The following is a 20,490-nucleotide window of genomic DNA, read 5'->3' as shown; positions in this document are numbered from 1 at the left end:
TGTCCCTGATGCAGGTTAGCACTTTTGCACTTACTTAGCAGTATCCTTAAAATGGATTTCAGTAGAACATCTTGGTGTGGTGGTTTCATAGATCCCTTCAGTGCAGAGGAAGGTCTTGTTTCTGCTGCATGGAAACAAGCACAGCAAGTTTGTACTTTCCAACAAGAAAAAGAAAAAAAAACAACCCCCACTCACACACAAGAAAGAAAACCAAAACAAACAAAACACCACAACAAGCAAACAAACAAAAAAGGTGGACAACGGAATATACTTAGGAGACTGCCAGAATAGGGAAAGGGAAATCAGCTGAATCAGGCAGCAGCAGCAGGGCAGAAAAAACATTAAGTAGTTGTGTTACAGCAGAATGTTCCTTTTGGAGGAAGAGTCTAATAGATCTGCAGAAAGAGCAGCAGATGGTTATAAGCAAGCCTCGAGGTAGGAATGCAAGTGAAGCAACATCCTGAGGGACGGTGGTCTTGTTATTAAATCCGCCTTCATTTCCTGGGCATTGCCTCAGAGTTGCTATGGGATCTGAACAAGCTTCTCATCTGGGAAACGGCAGCTTTAGTTCCTTCCCTTGTGATTTGGATTCGGGTGGTTTTGCCAGTTGCTTGGGCTCTGCCCTGGCCTCACCAAATCTGGGCACCCTGGCAGAGCAGCTGATGAGCACGGCTGTGCGTCAGCCAATGGAGTCCGCAGGGTAAGCTGGCTGGAGCTGAGGAGCCTTTGCCAGGTCTGTTCTGGGAGGGTGGCTTTGGGCTATCTGTCTCTTGGTCCTGTGAGCTCAACATCTGCTACAAGCTGGACTCTCCCATCCAATCTTGTTGGAAAGAAACCCAGTTTGCTGCTCCACAGCATGGAAATAGCATGACAAGTGGGGTGATCAGCAGCTGTTCTCCAAAGCACACTTCTGACCCAAACTCTACTGCTGACAGAGGCTTTCCCTATGTTAGGCTCTGCAAGCTTTCTCCTGCACCAGAATCTGCAGGGATCACTCAGGTTTTAGAGGGGCAGAGTTATCTTCTGTTGTTTTCCTCCCATCTGAATGTAGGGAAGCTCTCCAACACCTGTACTCCTCACTTAGATCACAGGATAACAGAATGGTAGCAGCTGGCAGGGACCTCTGAAGATCATCTAGTCCAATCCCCCTGCTAGAGCAGAATCAGCTAGATGTGACCCAGTCAATAGATACATCACTTGAATCCCTGTTCTGTGTGTCTAGACTGAAAGCAAATTTGGGGTTGCAGCATGGCTGTGGCATGTTTCTTTCGAGCCGGGTAATGTGGGCAGCAGCAGCCCTTGTACAGCCAGGCAGGAGTGGCTGTGTGTTGGTAGATGGAGCTTGGATGCTGCTGTTAGGTCTGGGACATCTGTCTTCAGGACACTGCTGTTGTTTCTGGGATATCTGTCTGTCTTCACTGCTATTGTTTCCCAGATTAGTTTGGTTGAAACTACTGTAGATAAGGTTCCCTGTGCTGCCAGGCTGGTGTATCCCCCATAGAGACACAGCCCTGGGAGATATGGGAATTCCAGCATTCCCTCTGCTCCCTAAGGAATAGTCAGATGTCAGCACTAACCAGGGACCTGGCCTTTCCCACAGTCACAAGGATTCATCCCACAGAGGCAAATCACACCAATTACCATGCTCTAACCCAGCAGTGGCCTGCATCTGAGGTGCAGCACCTGCTTCGCTGGGGAGTCTTTGCCCTGGGACATGGGACACAGAAAGTGGCTCTTGTCAGCCTGGCATCTTGCTTCCATCTCTCTGTGCAGTTTCTGCCCATCTTGCTGTGCATCTTCTAGAGCATATTCTAGAGACTCCAGACCTCAGAACTAGAGGGGTGAAGTGGTTACAGAGTACAGACTTCTCCTTTTCACAACAGTGCATTGGGGTTCGCTGTCAGATGCCAAAAAGGGATGGGGAAAAAATGTTTGGGTTTTCTCTGCCCAGGACACCTGATTCCTGGTGGCACCAAAGCTGTCTTGTCTGAGAGCTTACAAATCCCTGCTTCCTGCTTTGTCACTTGCTCTTTTCACTTTATCAGTTCCAAGCTCAGCTCTGGTTTATTTTCTGCTTTGGCAGGGAGGGGTGGGCTAGATGATCTCCAGAGGTCCCTTCCAACCCCTACCCTTCTGCAACTCTATGATTATGCAGGAGCAGATCCTTAGCTGGTCCAAGTGATACTCTCACCATCTGGCTTTTCAATTATTATAACACATTAGAATTTGTGTCTTCACTTTCAGATCAGGTCTCTGGCTAGAACCACCCAAAGATAGCTCTTGCAGATAGTGAGTGGGTTAATGTTGCACGGCTGCTTTCTGTTGGCATCGGTCCAGTGGGAGATGTATGCAGGGAAGGCAGTGTGTGCTGGCTCTGTCCTGCCGAGTCCCAGACCTGCTTCTGTGCCTTGGTGTTGCCTGGGCTGGCACTTCAGATGCATCTGTTTCTGCTGTACAGAGAATTGATACTGCTGGAGATATAAATGCAGATTAAGGTGCAAGCAAATTCCGCCAGTCTGGATGGGTGTTCGGTGATTAATATCTGCTGACTGGCTTCCCCACTTCACTGAGTAAATTATAGCTTTATTCAAAAGGGGATAATGTCCTTTTCAATGAATTTCAACAACCAGATCCTCAGCTTTGATTTCTCATTCCTCAATTTGCCTTTCCACTCTACATTGTGAGGGTTTTCCCATTCACTGGAACTTGCCCTGAGCCCTCCTGTTAGAGGAAACGTGTCACCCCCAGTGTTTCCATCTCTCCCTGGACCTAAAAATGGATAGCAATGTAGGGACTTCTATAGATGGGAGGGAACATCACAGAAATGAAGGGGAAAATAAGAATCAAACCATGCCCTGTTTACTCCAAACCTCCCTGTGGATGCTGAACGCAGCACCTGGGCAGCAGCACAGCATAGCACTGCTCCCAGCACAGGATGCATGCACGCAGCAGCTTCAGAGATGCACAGGAACAGCAGAGCAAGCACAGCTTAGCTGAGCTCTTTACTCAGAGCTTCCCTGGAACCATAAGCTGGCAAAAGCAGTGGCAATTTCTGGCAATTTTTAGTGATATTATTTCTTTGTGTCACAGCAGTGTTTGTTTTTCTAATGAAATCTTCTCAAAACAAGCATCTTCCTCTTGTACAGAAGGTGATGTTGCAGCCCCCTTCCCTAGGCCAGTCAGCAATCCCAGGTGACTCCAACAGTGATGATCTCTTCCCATTTTCCTCTCCCACCCCAAGGTTATTGCGCTCCAATTGCTTAATCTAATTCTTCAGCTTCTCAGCCTCATTTAACCTACTGTGGTGAGAAGCAACCCATGCACCACAAACATGTCTGTTTCTTACCATTCCTCCCATCCAGGCCAGCTGCAGAGCACCTAGAGAGATTTTTTGAATGGCTTTGGGTCAGTCCAACTAAATTTAAGCAGGCAACTCAAGTAGTTTGTTGTATTTCTACCAGCTCTCAGCACAAGGAGATCAGCACAGAGGCACTACCCTCCAGGAGGTGAGGATTTGCCATCTCTGCAGATGGAGAACATTAGGTAGCCATCCTGCTAATTGAGGCAGCCCACCTGGGGGATCCCATCCAGAGCTCCTCATCTCATCTTGCTTGGTCCTGTCTTGTTCATTTATGACCCTGCAGGACCCCAGCATTTGCAGAGGGCTGCCTCATGTCCAGCCTGAGAATCACTGAATCACCTAGATTGGAAAAGGCCTTTAAGGTCATTGAGTCCAATCATTAACCTAACACTGACAAGTCCTCAACTAAACCACATCCCTAAACATTGTCTACATGACTCTTAAATATGTCCAGGGATGGGTGCAAGGATGGGTCCTTGCCAGTTTGGAAGGCAGATTTGGGGCTGGTTTGGAGTTTGAGAACCTCATGGCTTTCACTGGTGATTCCCCATAGCACCTATCTTGGTTGCTCCCTTGCTGAGCATCAGCTCTGTCCACATGGGGACAGTCCATGACACGTCACAGCAGCAAAGTGGTTCAGCTGGTGCTGGCAGTGGGTTTTGTCCTCAGAATGCTGTACACCAATAACCATCACTCATGGCATGGGCTATCCTCAGCACCCTTTTCCCTTCATCAAGTTGGCTTCTCACAACATGGTTACCATTCACCCCAGTGCTGGTGGTGCATCTGCTTGCTGCCAGTTGTATCCCTGTATGGAGTGACATAGGTTGCCTTGTCTGCCTCTTGGAGTTCTCAGTGGCCCAAAGTAGTATGTTCACTGATGCCTCAATGTAAAAGTTACAATGGGAGTACCTGTCCAGGGGGAATGGGGCTTCCTGGCTCTCTGGATGGAGCACTGGCCCAGGAACTGGAGCCAGTTTACTGTTTGTGGTAAGGCAAAGAGCTTAGAAAATGGGGTATGACAGAGGCTGGACTGGGCTGATGAGGAAGTGGGGAGAGATTTGAGCCATCCAGGGCTCTGCAGTGGTACTTGGTGCACCCTGACAGTGTGGGGCTGTCTGATGATCTGGAGCTGTGCCAGCATAAGTGGAGGAGGAGTCAGGTGGGGGGATCATGAAATAAGTAGGGGAGGCAGGCAGCAGGAGGTGTACATCTGTGCCAGGCAGCTTGCATTGCAGAGATTCCTTTGCTCATGATATGTTTGAAGCAGCTTGGTCTGGTCACTGGTTGGTCTCCAGGCAAGAAGTGCGACTGCTCTTCAGGGACACAATCTTTCTGTCCTTCAGGGACAGGCTCCCAGAGTCCTCTCATGTCAGAGCAAAATTTCCCTCGCAGCAAATGCCTGGGAGTGAGAGATGCTGTTCAGACTCCCTCTGGAGAATAACTAATTTTATGATAATTTAAAATCATTTAACTTTGCATAATGGGCAGAAGCAGGCCTAGGCTCTGCACTAGCATGGAGAACTTCCAGGTGTAGTAGCTGCCTTGGAAAATGCTGCCAGGGGATTTTTGCAAGTGGAATACCTGGAGTCCCTGGTGGGCATCTAAAGTCACATCTGATGCTTAGGCAGGCATCAAGAATAGTGTGGCCAGCAGGAGCAGGGAAGTCATTCTGCCCCTGTACTCCACACTGGTTAGGCCACACCTTGAGTCCTGTGTCCAGTTCTGGGGCCCTCAGTTTAGGAAGGACATTGAAACACTTGAATGTGTCCAGAGAAGGGCAACAAGGCTGGGGAGAGGCCTTGAGCACAGCCCTGTGAGGAGAGGCTGAGGGAGCTGGGATTGTTTAGCCTGGAGAAGAGGAGGCTCAGGGGAGACCTTCTTGCTCTCTACAACTACCTGAAGGGAGGTTGTAGCCAGGAGGAGGTTGGTGTCTTCTCTCAGGCAACCAGCATCAGAACTAGAGGACACAGTCTCAAGCTGTGCCAGGGGAAGTTTAGGCTCGAGGTGAGGAGAAAGTTCTTTACAGAGAGAGTCGTTAGCCATCGGAATGTGCTGCCCAGGGAGGTGGTGGAGTCACCATCCCTGGAGGGGTTCAAGAGGAGATTGGACGTGGCACTTGGTGCCATGGTCTAGTCATGAGGCTGTGGTGACAGGTTGGACTTGGTGATCTTTGAGGTCTCTTCCAACCTTGGTGATTCTGTGATGTCCAGCTGCAGGAGGGGGTGAGGGAAGCTTTCCTTTAAGAACTTTTTCTCGGGGGGAGGAAAAAAAAAGTGGTGGGGGACACAAAATTCACCACACAAAAAGGCTGGGTGGGACAAAGGGGGAGGTATGTATAACCCTGAGGATCAAGAAATCACAAGACATCTGTTCTGTTTACTGCATTTACATTTGTATTGTTGCACAAACTCCACCTCCAGCCGTGCAGCTTCTGGAGGGACAAGTTGGTACGGAGTGATCCTGAGAAGATGAGAGAGATTCCTGGAGGAGAGATTTACATTGCCTATCGTCTTATCACTAGTCTGTCCCTCTTGCCTTTCTTTTTTTTTTTCTCTCCCCTTTCTTTTTTTCTTTTTTTTCTTCCCTGCACAGCAGGAGAGATGATTAAAGAGGCAGGGATTTAATTAGAGCCAGGGATGCCTAGGGGGAAAACCCACTCGGTGAAAGGACCGCGCAACAACAAACAGAAAGTTCTCCAGTTTCCTCGCTTTGAAGGATTTGAATCTGTGGAGGGGGCGGGCTGGGGAGGGAAAGCAAGCCATTAGGTTGGAGTTTGCAAAACACAAGGTCCTCTTCCCCCTCTTCAGCAAAGTGCTGCCTTCAGCAGTTTGATCCTCACAGTCAGCTCTCCTGCCAGTCCCACCACCCTCCTCTGTAAGACCTGAACTGCTTCTCAAGCACTTTCTGGCATGGCCATGGTCAGGAAAGCAACTCCCTTTCCCCCCACCTAAGGTTTTGGGCCACCTTCAGCCTGTGCAGAAAAAAAACCCCATGATTTTTGTTGCCTTCCCTGGTGCCCACCTGTGTGTCTCACACCGGCTCGCAATGTGCTCACCCTGGGAACTGTCAACCAGGCACAATTTCAAAGTCAAGAGAGATATGGGTCCTGTGTGTGGGAGGCTGCCTCTGATGGGAATCATTTTACCTGTGCTAAGGATGGGGCCCTGCATCTTCTCTGCTAGGCTGTACCACCTTATCTGGCCTGCTGTGCCTGCCTCTCCAACCTTCTCATGTTTTTCCATTTCTAGGTTGTTGGGTGATTTATTTTGTTGCTGAGGTCTGTCAAGCTTTCAGTGAGTACTGATGGAAGAACCTGTAGAAACAGTCCTATGTCTGCTGATTGTAGAGGACCAGCTGAGCACGAGCCACAGAATCAGAGAGTTACCAGTTTGGAAGGGACCTCAAGGATCATCTGGTCCAAGCTTTCTTGAGAAAAGGTCTGCATAAGATGGCCCAGGACCCTGCCCAGCTAAATCTTACAAGTGTCTGCTACAGAAGTGCCTGACTTCTGTAACCTCCACTCATGAGGTTAGCCACTTGTGAGTGGCTGGTTCTGCTCTGCAGTGGTTCCAAGCAGCAAGGCCGCTGCTTCACCATTCAAAAATCTTCCAAAACCTGGCACCTGAATCTTTCAAACAGCAACAGTTTTGCAAGGGATTCCTGCCATTTATCAATAAGGTTAGCAATATAAAGGGCAATTGGCTCTGCTGGGCAAATGGGAGTTGCTGTCTTTCACAATGCCAAGTAGAGCAAGAGCAGCAGAGGGTCTTTTTCTGTATGATCAGCTGAACTGGTGTAACAAATCCCCAGTTTGGCAAATCCAGCACAACCCCAAGGAGGGATTTGGCTGTTCTTATGCATTTATTGGGAGACTTATTTGCCTTCAAAGAAGAAAAGGTGGGGGGGAGGAAAAAAGAGATGAGTTGGTTTTTCCTGTGACATGTGTACACAGCCACGGGCAGTGCCTGTTATTTCACTTGCAAACAATTTCCTCTCTCTTTTGTTTATTGATGACAGAAGGCGTTCCAGCCAGGTACACTGGCTCTTCCCCGACTTCAAAGGAGGTCAGGTTACAAAGGCAAGCACCAGTCAGGCAAACTGAAGTGCAGGAGGGGAAGGCCCATTACAGGCAGGCTCAAGGAGAGATTATGTGCAAGGGAAAAAGCCCAGAAAGCACCAGCAGATCTGAAAATGAAGATAAATCCCATTCTGCATCATCAGTGCCACCAGGGCATGTCTTTGGGAATAGTGACAGCCAAGTCAGCTAGGATGTCCCCACCACCCCCAAGCAATGGCAGCACATGTCCAAAGCCTTACCTAGAGAGTGCACAGGAACCACTCTTTGCTTCCTCCTTGCCGAATGTGCCAGCGCAGGCAGCTGCCGCTCGTGTAAAGCCAGGAACTGTGTGCCCAGGGAAAAGAGCGTCTGGAAGTAAGGGGCCTCGGGTCTGAATTCAGGTAGGAAGTGAGGCTGGAGCTCCCAGTGACTGGAAACTCTATCCAGCACCTAGTCCGAGGTGCTATGTCTAAAATACAGATGATGGACCATGCCTCATTCGTGGCTGGATCCGCAGCAACTGGACCATGCTGGGGAGAGAGCCTGGCAGCCAAGATAAGGAGTGGGAAGGCTGCAGACTGTACAATCCGAGGATGGGTGCTCAGCTTCAAAGGGAAAGCAGGTGACTTGGGCTGTCACTTGCCCAAATCATTGATTCACAGACTGGTTTGGGTTGGAAGGGACCTCTAAAGGTCATCTACTAGATGCAGTCAGCAAGGATATCTGTGACTAAAGCAGGTTGCTGAGCCCCCCCCAATCCAACATGACCTAGAGTGGTTCCAGGTATGAGGCATTTACTACCCCTCTGGGCAACCTGTGCTAGTGTTGCCCCATGCTCAGTGTAAAACATTTCTTCCTTAGATCTAGTCTAAATCTCTCTCTTTTAGTTTAAACCCTTCACTCCTTGGAGAAGACCCAGTGCTGTGTCAGTTGGTTCAGCAGCAGTGTTTCACGTCACGGTCAGAGAGATGGGGAAGCGTGTGCAGCATGCCAGCTTTGGCACAGGGGCTGTCCCTCTGCCCCACTCACTCAGGGACAGCCCAGTCTGCATATCTCCAGGTCCTGGCTTTGCTGCAGTGGTGCTCTGGGCCACTGATGATGATATACCCCAATGACTGAAGGAAGGGCAGGGAGGGAGCAGGCTGTGCCCGCACGCTGTATCCTGGTTCAATGTGCCATTCATGCCCGGGCAAATTGAGAAACGTTTCCTTCCCTCTGGTCATTCAGCAGAGCCTAGCTGGGATTCAGGTGATGCCACCGCTGAGTCAAGCCGTGCCCTGCAATGGGGCTCGGCCCCCATCCCGTGTGACTCAGCACAGCCCCAGCTGGGGCGAGCCAGCAGGAGGGACTGGGAAGTTGCAAAAAGTTAATGACGAGATTCTTGTTTTAGGAGCGCTCAGCTTAATGAAGTATTACTCAGCAGCTTCTCCACCCACCCCCCGAGTGGGAGCCACTGGGGCTACCTAGTATCAGCCTCCTCCCAGGTCCACAGCAAGGCTCTCAGCTGGGATGACTCAGGTCGCCCCAATGCACCGTCCAAGCACCACACTGCAGCAGGTCTGTCCCCGAGGCCACTCAGTGGGTGACACAAGCTGGGAGACACACGTGGCAGCTGGGCACACGTGGGGTGAGCTATCATGCCCTGCCTGAGGGTGGGGACAGGGAGAAAAAGGAGGCAGGAAAAGCATTTACTGGGACCCCAAACATCTTGCTTGGCATAGTGTGGCCTTGTATCCAAAACCACTTGTGTTCTGGAGCCAAGGGCAGGGTCAAGTTGTGATGAAGTTGTAGCTGGTTGGAAATATGCTCAATTTCTAGGTATTGTTCTTTATGTCAACTTTCTTTTCACTCTATTTGCTATTTGCTTCTTGCCTTCTTTTTTAATTTTAGGAATTAAATTGCTTTTTCTGGGCTGCTTGTCAGAGATGAACATCTCCTTTCTTTTCAACAATGTACTTTCTTTGTCCTCCTTTCTTGTCAGTTGAGTTTTGAGTTTCACCATTAGGAATAAGACAGCAAGGCTGAGCATAGCTTAGCATCATCCCAGGTCCAGGCCAAGCACTGAGGGTTTCTGTAGGCTAGACTACCATTGAAGCAAAGCCATCCCACCCAACAAGGCATTTTGAACTTTCAAGTTGATGGGCTTTTGCTTGGATCAGACAAATCCTTCCAAGGCAGGGAAAAGTTGCTAGACTCCTATCTGTCCCTCCCCTGAAATTCAGTCAGAGGCTTCATTACAGCCTCTGTCCAGTTGGGCCAGCAGGATGTATGGGAGATGCTGAACAGAGAAATAAAAGAGAGAATCTTTGCTCTGCAAAGTGCTGGAAAAGCCAAATATTTCCTGGGATTTAAATGGTTTTGCTCCACCTTCCCTTCCCCTCTCCCCTAGTTTTTATTCAAAATCTGTAAAACCAGTTCCCCATCCCTCAGGTCTGTGCACACTACTCGGGCTGGGTATTAGCATCTCTGTCATTCTTGATTCCTGCCTAAAAATGATGAACCACCTAATTTGTATATTTATGGTTTAACATGATGGCAAAGGAAGGCACAGGAAAGGAGGCATTTTCTTCCTTTGCATACAAATGTACAGTTTTTCTTTGGCAGGACTTGCCAAGAATGAAGACCTCAGTATTAACTGTGTTCCACAAAACTACCATGAGGCGATTAGACAAATTCCTTTGTCTCTGCAAGTGTCTTTAGGAAGTTTCAGTCCCTGCTGGTGAGTGGGCAGCGATAGTAAACTCCAGGTGTGCACCTTGAGTAAAGACATTCAGCTGGTGGGATGGGTCTATCCCTAGGAGCTGGTGGGATGGGTCTATCCCTAGGAGCTGGTGGGATGGGTCTATCCCTAGGATGCAAAATGCTTGAAATAATGGATCTTCTTTTTTCTCAGCCTTTCACCATGACAGCAAGGTCCCTTTTTCTCCACAAAAATCAAGGGAATAACCCATTTGCTGATGTTCATTGGCTTAAAGTTCTGCAACAACTCTCTTTTGATCTTGTTTATATTCTCCTATATCAGGCTCAATGGTGCTCATGTGCTTCTTTCCCAGGTGGTCCAGGGCCTGGTCATTGGAACACTCACTAACCACTGCACGGAGAAGACTCTGCTCAGGCTCAGCATTTTTGTCTTTGCTATTGTGGGCCTAGGCATGGTAAGGCTCAATGTGAAGTCGTCCATGGTGCTATTTAACAGCATGGCAGCACAGGGTCTGTGACCTGGCTGCAAGCTCTGCCCCTTGAAATGCTGCCGCTGGCTTCACTGAGTGGTCCTCCTGGGGGAAACCAGCTCTGCCGGGCCTCTGCACAAACAGAGCTGTGCTCAGCTGAAGCCAAATAACGATGTAGAGCTGCATGAGTAATAGTTACAGGGATTAAAAAAGAAATTAATCTCACACAGAAACTCACTAAGTCCCTCCTGAGTCACTGAGTTTGCACTGAAATCCTGCCCTCAGCCTCGTCAGCGGCTGCGTTTCCTGAGCTACCCAGAAAGTAAATGAAGATTAGGGGGGGGGAGGGTGGGGGAGGGAAACCACTGCAGTTGTGCACTGCTGTGAGACCACAGAGGCTGTGTGCTCTTCTTCTGGGGCTTTGGATTTTGCCTGGTTTGCTCAAGCTGAGAGGATTTGGGGAAGGAGATAAGAAGGCAATAATTTTGTTGCCCTGTTTTGGGTGAAGCGATGCTGCCCATCACTGTTTGCGTCTGCATGGGTGAAGGCTGATGCCAATCTCCAATGGTAATTGGAAAGCCCAGTTGACGTAGGCAGCTCTGCTGCTGTAATCGTGTTTGTTCAGATAAGCCACCTTCAGGGAAACTGATAGCTCTGCCCAGGCCATGGGGATGGAGGAAGGGTACACACTGGTCCCTGTCAGCGAGATGGGCCCAAAGGATGGCTAAGCTGCATCAGCCTTTCCACATTCCCTGCAGGACTTGCCCTCAAGCCTTGCTGCCGGGGCACCAGAACTCCTGCCAGTGTGGGTAGGATGGATGTTGTTCCCACAACCTCACCACAGCTACAGGGAGGTTGGGGCCATATCCTGGAGGGTATTGAGGCTCATGGTTCCCAGCAACGAAGATGAGGCACCTACGCACCTCAGCTAAATTGTGTGTCTGAGAGGAGACTGGGAAGGGAGGATGGATGCAGACAAAGGATTGTCTCTGTAGGTGGTGCATGGTTCCCTTCCCTGAGATTTAGGGGCTCACAGAGATGCTGTCAGGTGGTAGGATGCTTGCTAAAGGTCCCTACCAGGACCATGGCTTTGGCTGGCATCAATGCACCTCCTAGCATGGGGTGTCTCACAGGGCTTGCTGCTCCTGAGCATGGCCCAAGAAGGATTTTGAATGTCTCACCATTGTTTTCTGGCCATGGTCAAGAGAAATCAGGTGAGACTAGAGAATCACAGAATTGATTAGATTGGAAAAGACCTGGAAATTGATTAGATTGGAAAAGATCAAGTCCAATCCTTAGCCTAACATTGATAAATCCTGGATTAAACCATGTCTCTAAGCACTACATCTACACAACTCTTACATGCCAACTGAGGTGGACCAGGCTCAGCTGGAGATCTGAGCTCCCCCAGCCTAGTGCAGAACAGGTGCCTGGTCCCTGTGCCTGGTCTCACAGGAATCAGGCAGAGGAGCAACATGGAGTAAATGGCTTTTGTGGCTTGATGTCTTACTGAGAGGGAAGACTGGAGGTGTATGGAGGTAGAAGAGGAAACCTCAGTGGCAGTGGAGGGGCACACGGAGTGGTAGGGGTGGCAGCAGCTGATACATCAGCACAAGAAGGCTCCTATTGGCTGCATGGGGACTGGAGATGGGAAGGGAAATCATCTCAGAGTAGGTAATTACACCAAGCCCAGAGGGCTGTGGACATCCTGACAGCACAGGCCTGGAGACAAGGGTCAGCAATGACTTCCCAGGAGAGCTATTCATAGGCAGACGCAGCTGCACTCCTCTTTGCCGGGGAAGCCTTATTAAAAAGCGCTCTGTTGGAGCAGCTGCCGAGAAAACATCCGCTTCTGGGGTGGCTTTCCGCCCGGGTGGGACACGTGCTGTCACCGCAGCAGGCCCCGAGATTGCTGCATGAAGCTTTTAATCCCGCACAGCCTTCGGTGGAGAAGCATCCTGCCCGCTGTGCCCTCGCTGCATCTGGCCTCCAGACGAAGCAGGTCCCCTCCCCAAATGGTGAAGGCGAGGAGGAATGCTGGCTGTTAATGAAAGCCACTCCAGAAAACACCTTTGTATCACCAGGGGTGGGCTGGAGCGGTTTTGGAAGGCTGGCACCAGCAGCAGACGGACAGCGGTGCAGCTGGGAAAGGGCTGCAGGATGCTCCCAACCTTTAGCAGATGGAGAAGGGGAAGGGTGGGCTGGAAGCTCTGCAACACCACCTGGGAAAGGAGAAGGGGGAGAGAGCCGGTGTCTGATCTGTGGATGGAAGCCAGGAGCGCGTGGGCAGTGGTGTAGGAGGGCTTGGCAGTTGTGATGGGGAAGTTCTCTTTGTCTGAAGGCATGGCCGTGCCTCGTCCTGCCCTGCCGCTGCTTTCTCCAAGCACCTGCTCACTGAGACTGGCTGCTGAAACTCCTGGTTCTGCCTCCCTCCCCTGAAAAGTGCCTTCAGATCTGCTCAGGTCCAAAAGGCTGCAACCTACCCCGTGGCTGAGGAGTAGCAGGGACCCAGCTTTGCCTGGGTCCTTTCTGAGTTCCAGGGAAGTGAGGAGCTGTTTCCCTTGGTTTTACAGGAGGCACAGACCTGGCTCTGCTCTTTGTCTACTGGCTTCAGCCCTTGAGGGAATTGAGACAGAGCAGGGGGGGTTAAAGCTGGTTTTTCCTATGAGCTCTGCAACGTTGTCCTGCAGTGACATTTGCCCTAGCAAGGAATTATTCTGTCTGAGTGTTTGTGTACCAAATATCTGTTCCTCTGTCTTTGTTCTCTGGTTTCTTAATCAGAAGTGCCTAGATCTTAACCAAAACGTAGGCAAACAGCCCCTTCGAGGAGAGAAACCTTGCTGTGTGTGACTTGAGAGGAGAACTAGGAATAAACCTCAGCATTTCCAAGTCATTAGTGAGCAATATCTCTGGGCTTCTGCATCTTCTATAGCCAAGAGGCAGGGACCAGATCTTAGAAGAGAGAACTCCAGAGGATGAAACTTCTAGCTAAACCAGTGACAGAAATGTTTTCCAGCCACAACACCACACCTTGAGACATGGGTGAGGGCAGGAGATTTACAAGAAAGGGGGAATTTCCTTTCCATGCCCCAGAGACACCCATTCATTTGACCAGCAGGGCTTGTGAATGAGCCCAGAGCCGCTCCAGCCCCACGGCTCCGGGAGCCTCGCTGCTTTTGTTTCACTATTAAACAGCTGCAGGGATGTCTCCACTAAGAATATGTGCAATAACAAAATCATTACTCTCCCTAATTATGCTCGCTAATGTGCACTTATGGCCAGAAGACCTATTCCAGATTACTGAATTTGGTGAATTTATTAGCAAGGAGGCAGCAGAACAGGATTAGAAATCCCAGAGGTACGGCATTACATAATGCACCACACTCATTCATTTTGACAAGCTCGGTTTAGTTTTAATTATTTATGCTAATGAGCTGAAATACCTTCTCTAGGCTGTTTTGTATAAGTAATGGAGGCTTCCTGAAGTACACCACATGCATCTGCTGTTCGACGTTTCCTCGGGAGTTGGGCAAGAGACAAAAGACAGGAGGAAGGGTGCAGGGACGTCACTAATTCCCAGACACTAAAAATACCCGCAGCAGTGCCACAGAAACGTGCTGCTAGATTGCTGGGTATCGTTTGCTACTTGCTCTACATGCTTGGGATTATTCCCTGCAGACAAGTGGTGGGCTATGAAACACCCTGTGATGGCCAAAGCCACACCATCATGCATCGTTTGTGGCTCTCATCATTTACCTAAGTCACAGGTTTGACTCATGATGTTCTTCTAGGTTGTTTCTTACAACAAAGTCACCACTTGTGTTCTCTTAATGATCTGTGGTCTGTTGTGTCCTATTCCTTAGGCCCTGATGAGGACAGTGTGGCACTACTGCATCATTGCAGTGCCGCTGGTGTTCGCCTTCAGCATGCTGGCCACCATCACCGACAGCATCCTTACTAAGGCTGTCCCCTCCTCTGACACTGGTAAGAACCATCAAAAACATCAGCCCATTCTTTTCTGGCTCTTGAGTCCATCAGGTGCTTCCCAGCTCACACCACATTCGTGATGGATACCCAGTTCCCCAGGAGGTTTGGCTTGGCAGTTGCGTGTGATGGGTGGCAGCAGAGTGGATGAACAGGGACCAGTGCTAATGCAGGATGAGCTTGAGCGACACTTGAGCAAACATCCTGCGGCTCAGTGCTCCTGATCCTGTGCCACCTGCTGGCATCCATAGTGGTGGGCAGAGTACAGGAATGCTCTCCCAAACTCTCTTTCCCACTGGAAGCCAAAATGTGTTTTTAAAGAGGCTGCTTTTCCACCATGCTGGTGTCTAAGAGCAAAGCTCATTCTCACCTTTTCACTTAGAGCATCTCAGGAGGGTATTCTGGATTGCCCTTTGGAAACCTTTTGCCCAAGCAGGAATCATCCCCCTCTCTATTTTTTGGCCATGTTTCCATCCAAACCACTGCATTTCTCTGCACAAGGTGGTTGAAATGCAGTGGTAGGTGCATGAATTTTCATCCCCAAGGTTTCAGTTCTGTCGGTGAAGCAAATGTGGCTACATTATTGTCATGGGAGCCTTGCTGAGTTCGTCCTGGGATGGGGCTGGGTTGACCTGGTTTGGTGCCTTTTGCTCGAGCTCTCTCAGGCTTTGTGCCCCAAGGTCTCTCTGCTTTAGGCCAGCCTTTCTGGGACACCAGCCTGTGCCTTCCATCTTCCCTAGCAGCCATCTAAGCAGACAACTCGGCCCAGTTCCTACCAAGAATGGGAGTTATAGTTTGCACAGCCCATTACTGAAGTTTATAAAGCACTTTTGCAATTAAGAGCTTTTCTAAATGTCACTTCAGAAGTTTATTTGTAGAGCTGACCATCTCATCTCCTACAAATGCTAGGAGCCTGTGATTTCTGAGTGTGATACTTCTACCTGGAAGAACCCTTTATTTCCTGGGAGGTGAGGACTGGTGATGTCTCAGCCACCCCTCTCAGCCAAGGAAGAAAAATCTGCTGCTTCATGAGTTGGAGCAATGTTCATGCAGGGAAGGAGGGATGGGGGGGAAGGGCACCAAATAGCTTTGGGATGTACAGCCAAGCTGGAATTGATCCAGGCTCTTCTCAAAGGGGCTTTGTGAGGGAAAACAGAGCGATGCTTGGCTTTTAAAGCCTGGAGGCAAGCTTCAGTCAGAGAGGAAAAGGCATTTAGTTGCCTCAGCCTGCTCGCTGCTTGCGTGTGTTGTGAGGTCAGCCTGCGCTTTGGTGGGCTGGACAGACCCCGCATGGCAGGGTAGGAAGAGAAGGCAGCACAAAGACAGCCCATGGGGTGGTGCAGATGGTCAGGAGAGGATTGCAAAGCATTGAATAAGCCATGGGCTCTCCAGAGCTTTATCCTGCCCATTCATCCTAGGCCAATGCTGTGCCAAGTGGTGTTACAAACCGCTGGCTTGAAACTGGGCATGCTGAGGAGGGATGCTTCTGGCACAGATGATCATGACCCTAGGGAGAAAACCTTGTCCCTGTCATGCCTCCCTGGCCCTCACCTTTCAAACTGTGCCTTTGCTTTGCAACGTCGAGGGCAGAGGCATCTGATGGGTTTGTGTTGTTCTGGACACAGTCAGGCCGGGGTGAAGGCAGGAATGCCTGACGCTGCAGAGCAGGCGAGCTGCCTCCTGCAGCAGCTGCGGCCGTGGTGTCGTGGGTGTGGTGCGGGGGAAGGCGGCTGTTCGAATGCTGCCATCGGCTCTGGCCGTGGGTGGCACCCGCAGTGGCTATTAGCACGCTGCCATCAGCTCTGGCCGTGGGAGGCACCCGCAGCGGCTGCTCCACCCCTACAGCAGCTAAAAGGCTGCTCCTTCCTATGCCAACCCGAGACAGTCTCTGCAAAGAGAACATTTTGGTGGCATGTTAGAAATGCCCACTTTTGTGCCTAAATTTATGACAAAGCCTCTCTACCCCTGCACCAGAAACCTGAGTGCTAGCTGGCAACAGCTTGTGGTTAACGCAAGGAAGACACACATTGAGAATTTGCCTTTGGAAACGCTGCTTTTGAGCCTTGCTCCTGCCTTTTCCTGATATTTTTGCCATCCTGAGGCCAGTAAAGCCCGTGTAGGTTGTTCCTCAGGCCAGAGAGAGGCTTTCTGAGGAGCTGGAGTTTGGGCAGAGCTCAGGTGTCCATCTCCTCTCGGGGCTGGAACGGATGGGGCGTCGCAGGAGAATAACCTGTTCGCCCTTGCTAGACACTGAGTCACCCATCTGTGCCTTTTAAATAGGTGTCTTGGGAAGGGAACAGTGGGACACAGGATGGCACCATCCCTTCCACCCAGCATCCTGCTTTCAGGCCCGATCCGAGGCCACTTCCCACTGAGGCTAATGAATTTGCCGCTTGCTCTTTGCTTGTGGCCGGGGCTGTGCACTGCAGCGAAGACAGCGGAAATGATTTCATTCTTTTCCCTTTGATTTTTTTCTTCTCCCTCATCTTCAAAGGCAGGAAGGGAAAATTCAGTTCCATGTGCACGTGCTCCTCAGATGGGGGTGCGAGCTGGTGGGAGGACAGCCCCAACCCCACAGAGACTTGCATCTGCACAAGCCTCTCTTTTCAGCCCTGGTCCCTCCCTGAGAATGGAAGTCTTGTTTCTACCCAGAGCACATCAGGCACAAAACCTTAGAGGAGAGCTTGCAGCCAGGCTGGGCTTGGTGCATAGAACCCCCCCCAGCTTTGTTCAGGCTTTGCTGGATGACTTAATCATTAAATCAGGCCCCACACTTGCCCCACAGACATGTGGCTGATCTGGGCCAGCACCATCATCTGAGCTTGGCAACAGGATGTGAGCTGGAAAGGAGGGCAAGCCGGGGCACCCAGCACAGCGCAGGGTGGGAGGAGGGACGGAGCCGCCCAGCTTGGGGATCTGCCAGCACCCAACCCTGAAACCTGCAGGAGGAGAGGAGAGCTGGGGCAGGAGGGGAGGATGGGCTTCCCTCTGGGCCAGGTTGTACTAGGTATGAGAAAAAGGGTTTAAAATGCTGGGGAGGGAGGACAAAAAGGGCAGGCAAGGTGCAGAAAGTGGGCCAGCCACGATAAAGGTGAGCACGGGTGTTGGCAGAGCTGCACGAAGTGACGCGGGCGTTTTTTCTGCTGACGTGGTGATTTGTCCCACTTCTAAAGGTCTTGCCTTAAATGAGATCCATCACATGTGCAGCTCTGCAACAAAGCTAGGGCCACGCTGCAGAGCTGGGATTTACAACGTCCCAAAGCCCGAGGGCGTCTGACACGAGGGATCTAATTTAAGCCCATTAGACAGAAATTATCATTCTCGGCAACATGGTGGAGAAGTGCAGAGGGAGAGCCTGGCCTTTCAAGAGCATGGATTTCTGCTCCAGAAAAAGAAAAAGGAAAAAAAAGGAAGGGAAAAAAGTGCCTCCTCAATCATAAAAGCCAGTTTGGCAATGGTAAGCAGTAATTAGTTTAATTCAAATACCTAGAGGGGGAAAAAATAATTGCAAAACCTGCCCAGAAAGTTTGGTGGTTGTGGGATGGTTCCCATTGGCAAAGGGTCAAGGCGAGGTCCCACCCATCGCCTTTGTGTTCCCATGCGCGGGAGGAGCCCTCAGCAGCGCTTCCCGGGAGATTTCCCTCGCTGCATGGCTACGCCCTCGGCTGGGGCTCATTGCACAAGTATTTTAAGCATGCTGCTAGAAGCCCAGCAGTCACTGCCTGGCAGTTGCAGGAGCACCTGGCTGCCTCTTCTCTCAGGGAGATGGGCATCATTTCCCCATGGCTACCCATGTCTGGAGCTCCTCATCTTCATGCACACGGGACAGCATTCTCCTCGTCCTTCCCAGATGCTTGCTGGCATTGTGTGGAGACGGTGCACATGTCTTGGTAGAAAATTGATGCTACCCGGCTGATTAAGGGACTGGAGCACATGCCCTAAGAGAAGAGGATGAGAGGCCTGGGGCTTTTTAGTCTGGAGAAGACTGAGAGGGGATTTAATAAATGTTTTTAACTATCTGAGGGCCGGGGGGAGTCAGGAGGGAAGGGACAGGCTCTGCTCATTTGCACCCTGGGATAGGACAAGGGGTAATGGATATAAACTCCAGCACAGAAGATTCCACCTCAACAGGAGGAGGAACTTTTTCACTGTGAGGGTCACAGAGCACTGGAAACAGGCTCCCCAAATAGCCTGTGGAGTCTCCTTCTTGAGAGACTTTCAAGACCCATCTGGATGCATTCCTGTGTGACCTGCACTAGATTCTATGGTTCTGCTCTGGCAGGGGGGTTGGACTTGATGGTCTCCAGAGGTCCCTTCCAACAGCCCAAATAAGAGTAGTGATACTAAACAAAAATTAATTACAAACATCATTTCAGAGCAGGGCACAAGCTTCTTGTACACCCTGCCAGCATACCCTTTCTCCCAGTGTTGGGGGCTAATGATTTTCCTGCTGGCCAGGTGTTTCTGCTACCCGGAGCATGACAAGTGTCGTGTATGAAGAGTGCAGGGCAAAAAGTGTGCTGGGTGCGTGAGGACCAGCTCTGTGTCCTGCGGGACATCTTGGCCATCTCTCTGCACATGGAAAACTAAAAAACTTGCCTATGCCAAACTGTAGGTGATTCCCCATCCACCAGGTTCCTGTTAGCCATGCAAATGGCAGAGCTGCTGGAGGGGGAACCAGCCAGACCGGGCAAAGGGTTCACATTTCCATCCAAATTGAAATATCCGTTCTTTTTTGCAAAGGGGGATGGGGGTGGGGGGAGTAGCTCAAGGGGCTTCAGGCTTTATCTGTGGTTTTATTTATTTATTCTTAAAGACCTAGTTAGACCTAAGCCTCTCTTGCTAAGCCCTCAAGAGCTGTTCCTCTGTCCCACACTAGAGAACAAGCACCACTACCATCTTGAGTGGAACAGGGCCCTCCTGTCTAATTATGACATTGGCAAAAATCTGAGTGGTTTGCTTGGAAGTCTCAAGCATGTCCCTAGAAATTGCCTCTCTATCCTTTACCCCATGCAGTAGTTACCAGCCCTCCTAGCTGTGATATTCAGAAGCATCTTCTGGGGCCAAAGGCATCGTTGGCCCCTGCTGAAGGCAGCAGTGAGCACAGCTTTGCCTTTCGGCAGCGTTACAGTTGTCTGGATCGCTCAGTGACGAGCTGAGCTGGCTCATGGTGGAAACTAGTCCCCATGCCTCCAGGGGTCCTTAGCCTTACCAAACCCTAATTGGATCTCTAGAAATTAATCTACAAGCTTATTTGTAGTGATTTGCTCCTACTGCAGAGGAACACCATCAGAAAGAAAAGGGATCTCACATGGTCTGCTCCCCTTTTCCATCCCTGGACTTGCTCTGACCTGTGTGTCTCTGCCATCTCTCCCAGGTACCATGCTTGGAATTTGTGGCTCGGTGCAGCCCTTGACCCGGACGGTTGGCCCCACCATCGGTGGAGTTTTATACAAAGAGTTTGGAGTCTCCTCCTTTGGCTATTTACAGCTAGTTGTTAATGTAGGTTTGTTTGTTTACCTCTTAAAGAGTAAAGCCCCACTGGGTGAGACAAAAAGCCAATAATTTGGGTGCAAGAGAGTAACCCCTTCACTTTTCCCATAAAGATGTTCACAAGTCTCATTTGATTTCATAAGCCTGGAATAAAACCATTTGAACAATACCTTGCATTTTGTCAACCTTTGCATCTAGAGTAAGGGACAGATGGCTTTGCAAAAGTCTTGGAGCTGTGCTGGAGCAACTGGTGGCGCAGGACCCCAAGAACTATCCAGTTCCCCCTGCAGCACTGGCTGTCATTATAGGCCATAGCTCCAGCTGCTCAGCTGTCGTCTGCCAGCATTCCTGTTTGGATTCACTGAAATTAAGGGGATTAGGAGTCAGTGCCTCTACTCTGGCTTGGCCTTTTCTTTCACACA

At 50.3% G+C, this 20,490-nt stretch overlaps 1 protein-coding gene across 1 annotated transcript in view; it reads left to right on the top strand.

Moving 5' to 3' along the window:
* SLC22A18 (solute carrier family 22 member 18) overlaps positions 1-20,235 on the top strand; it is a 65,218-nt gene extending 44,983 nt beyond the window's left edge. Inside the window, exons 8-10 of the mRNA XM_068148304.1 lie at positions 10,475-10,576; positions 14,455-14,575; positions 19,953-20,235. Coding sequence (XP_068004405.1) covers positions 10,475-10,576; positions 14,455-14,575; positions 19,953-20,140 — 411 coding nt within the window. The 3' untranslated portion in view covers positions 20,141-20,235. The remainder of the gene's footprint in view (positions 1-10,474; positions 10,577-14,454; positions 14,576-19,952) is intronic.
* Positions 20,236-20,490: the final 255 nt, after the last annotated feature.

The sequence above is a fragment of the Melanerpes formicivorus genome, unplaced genomic scaffold (genome assembly GCF_026170545.1).
Source record: "Melanerpes formicivorus ecotype bairdi unplaced genomic scaffold, bMelFor1.0.p_v2 SCAF_16, whole genome shotgun sequence".
Classification (NCBI taxonomy): domain Eukaryota; kingdom Metazoa; phylum Chordata; class Aves; order Piciformes; family Picidae; genus Melanerpes; species Melanerpes formicivorus.
The sequence above is the reverse complement of the archived record's forward strand: the minus strand, read 5'-3'. Positions and strand labels throughout refer to the sequence as shown.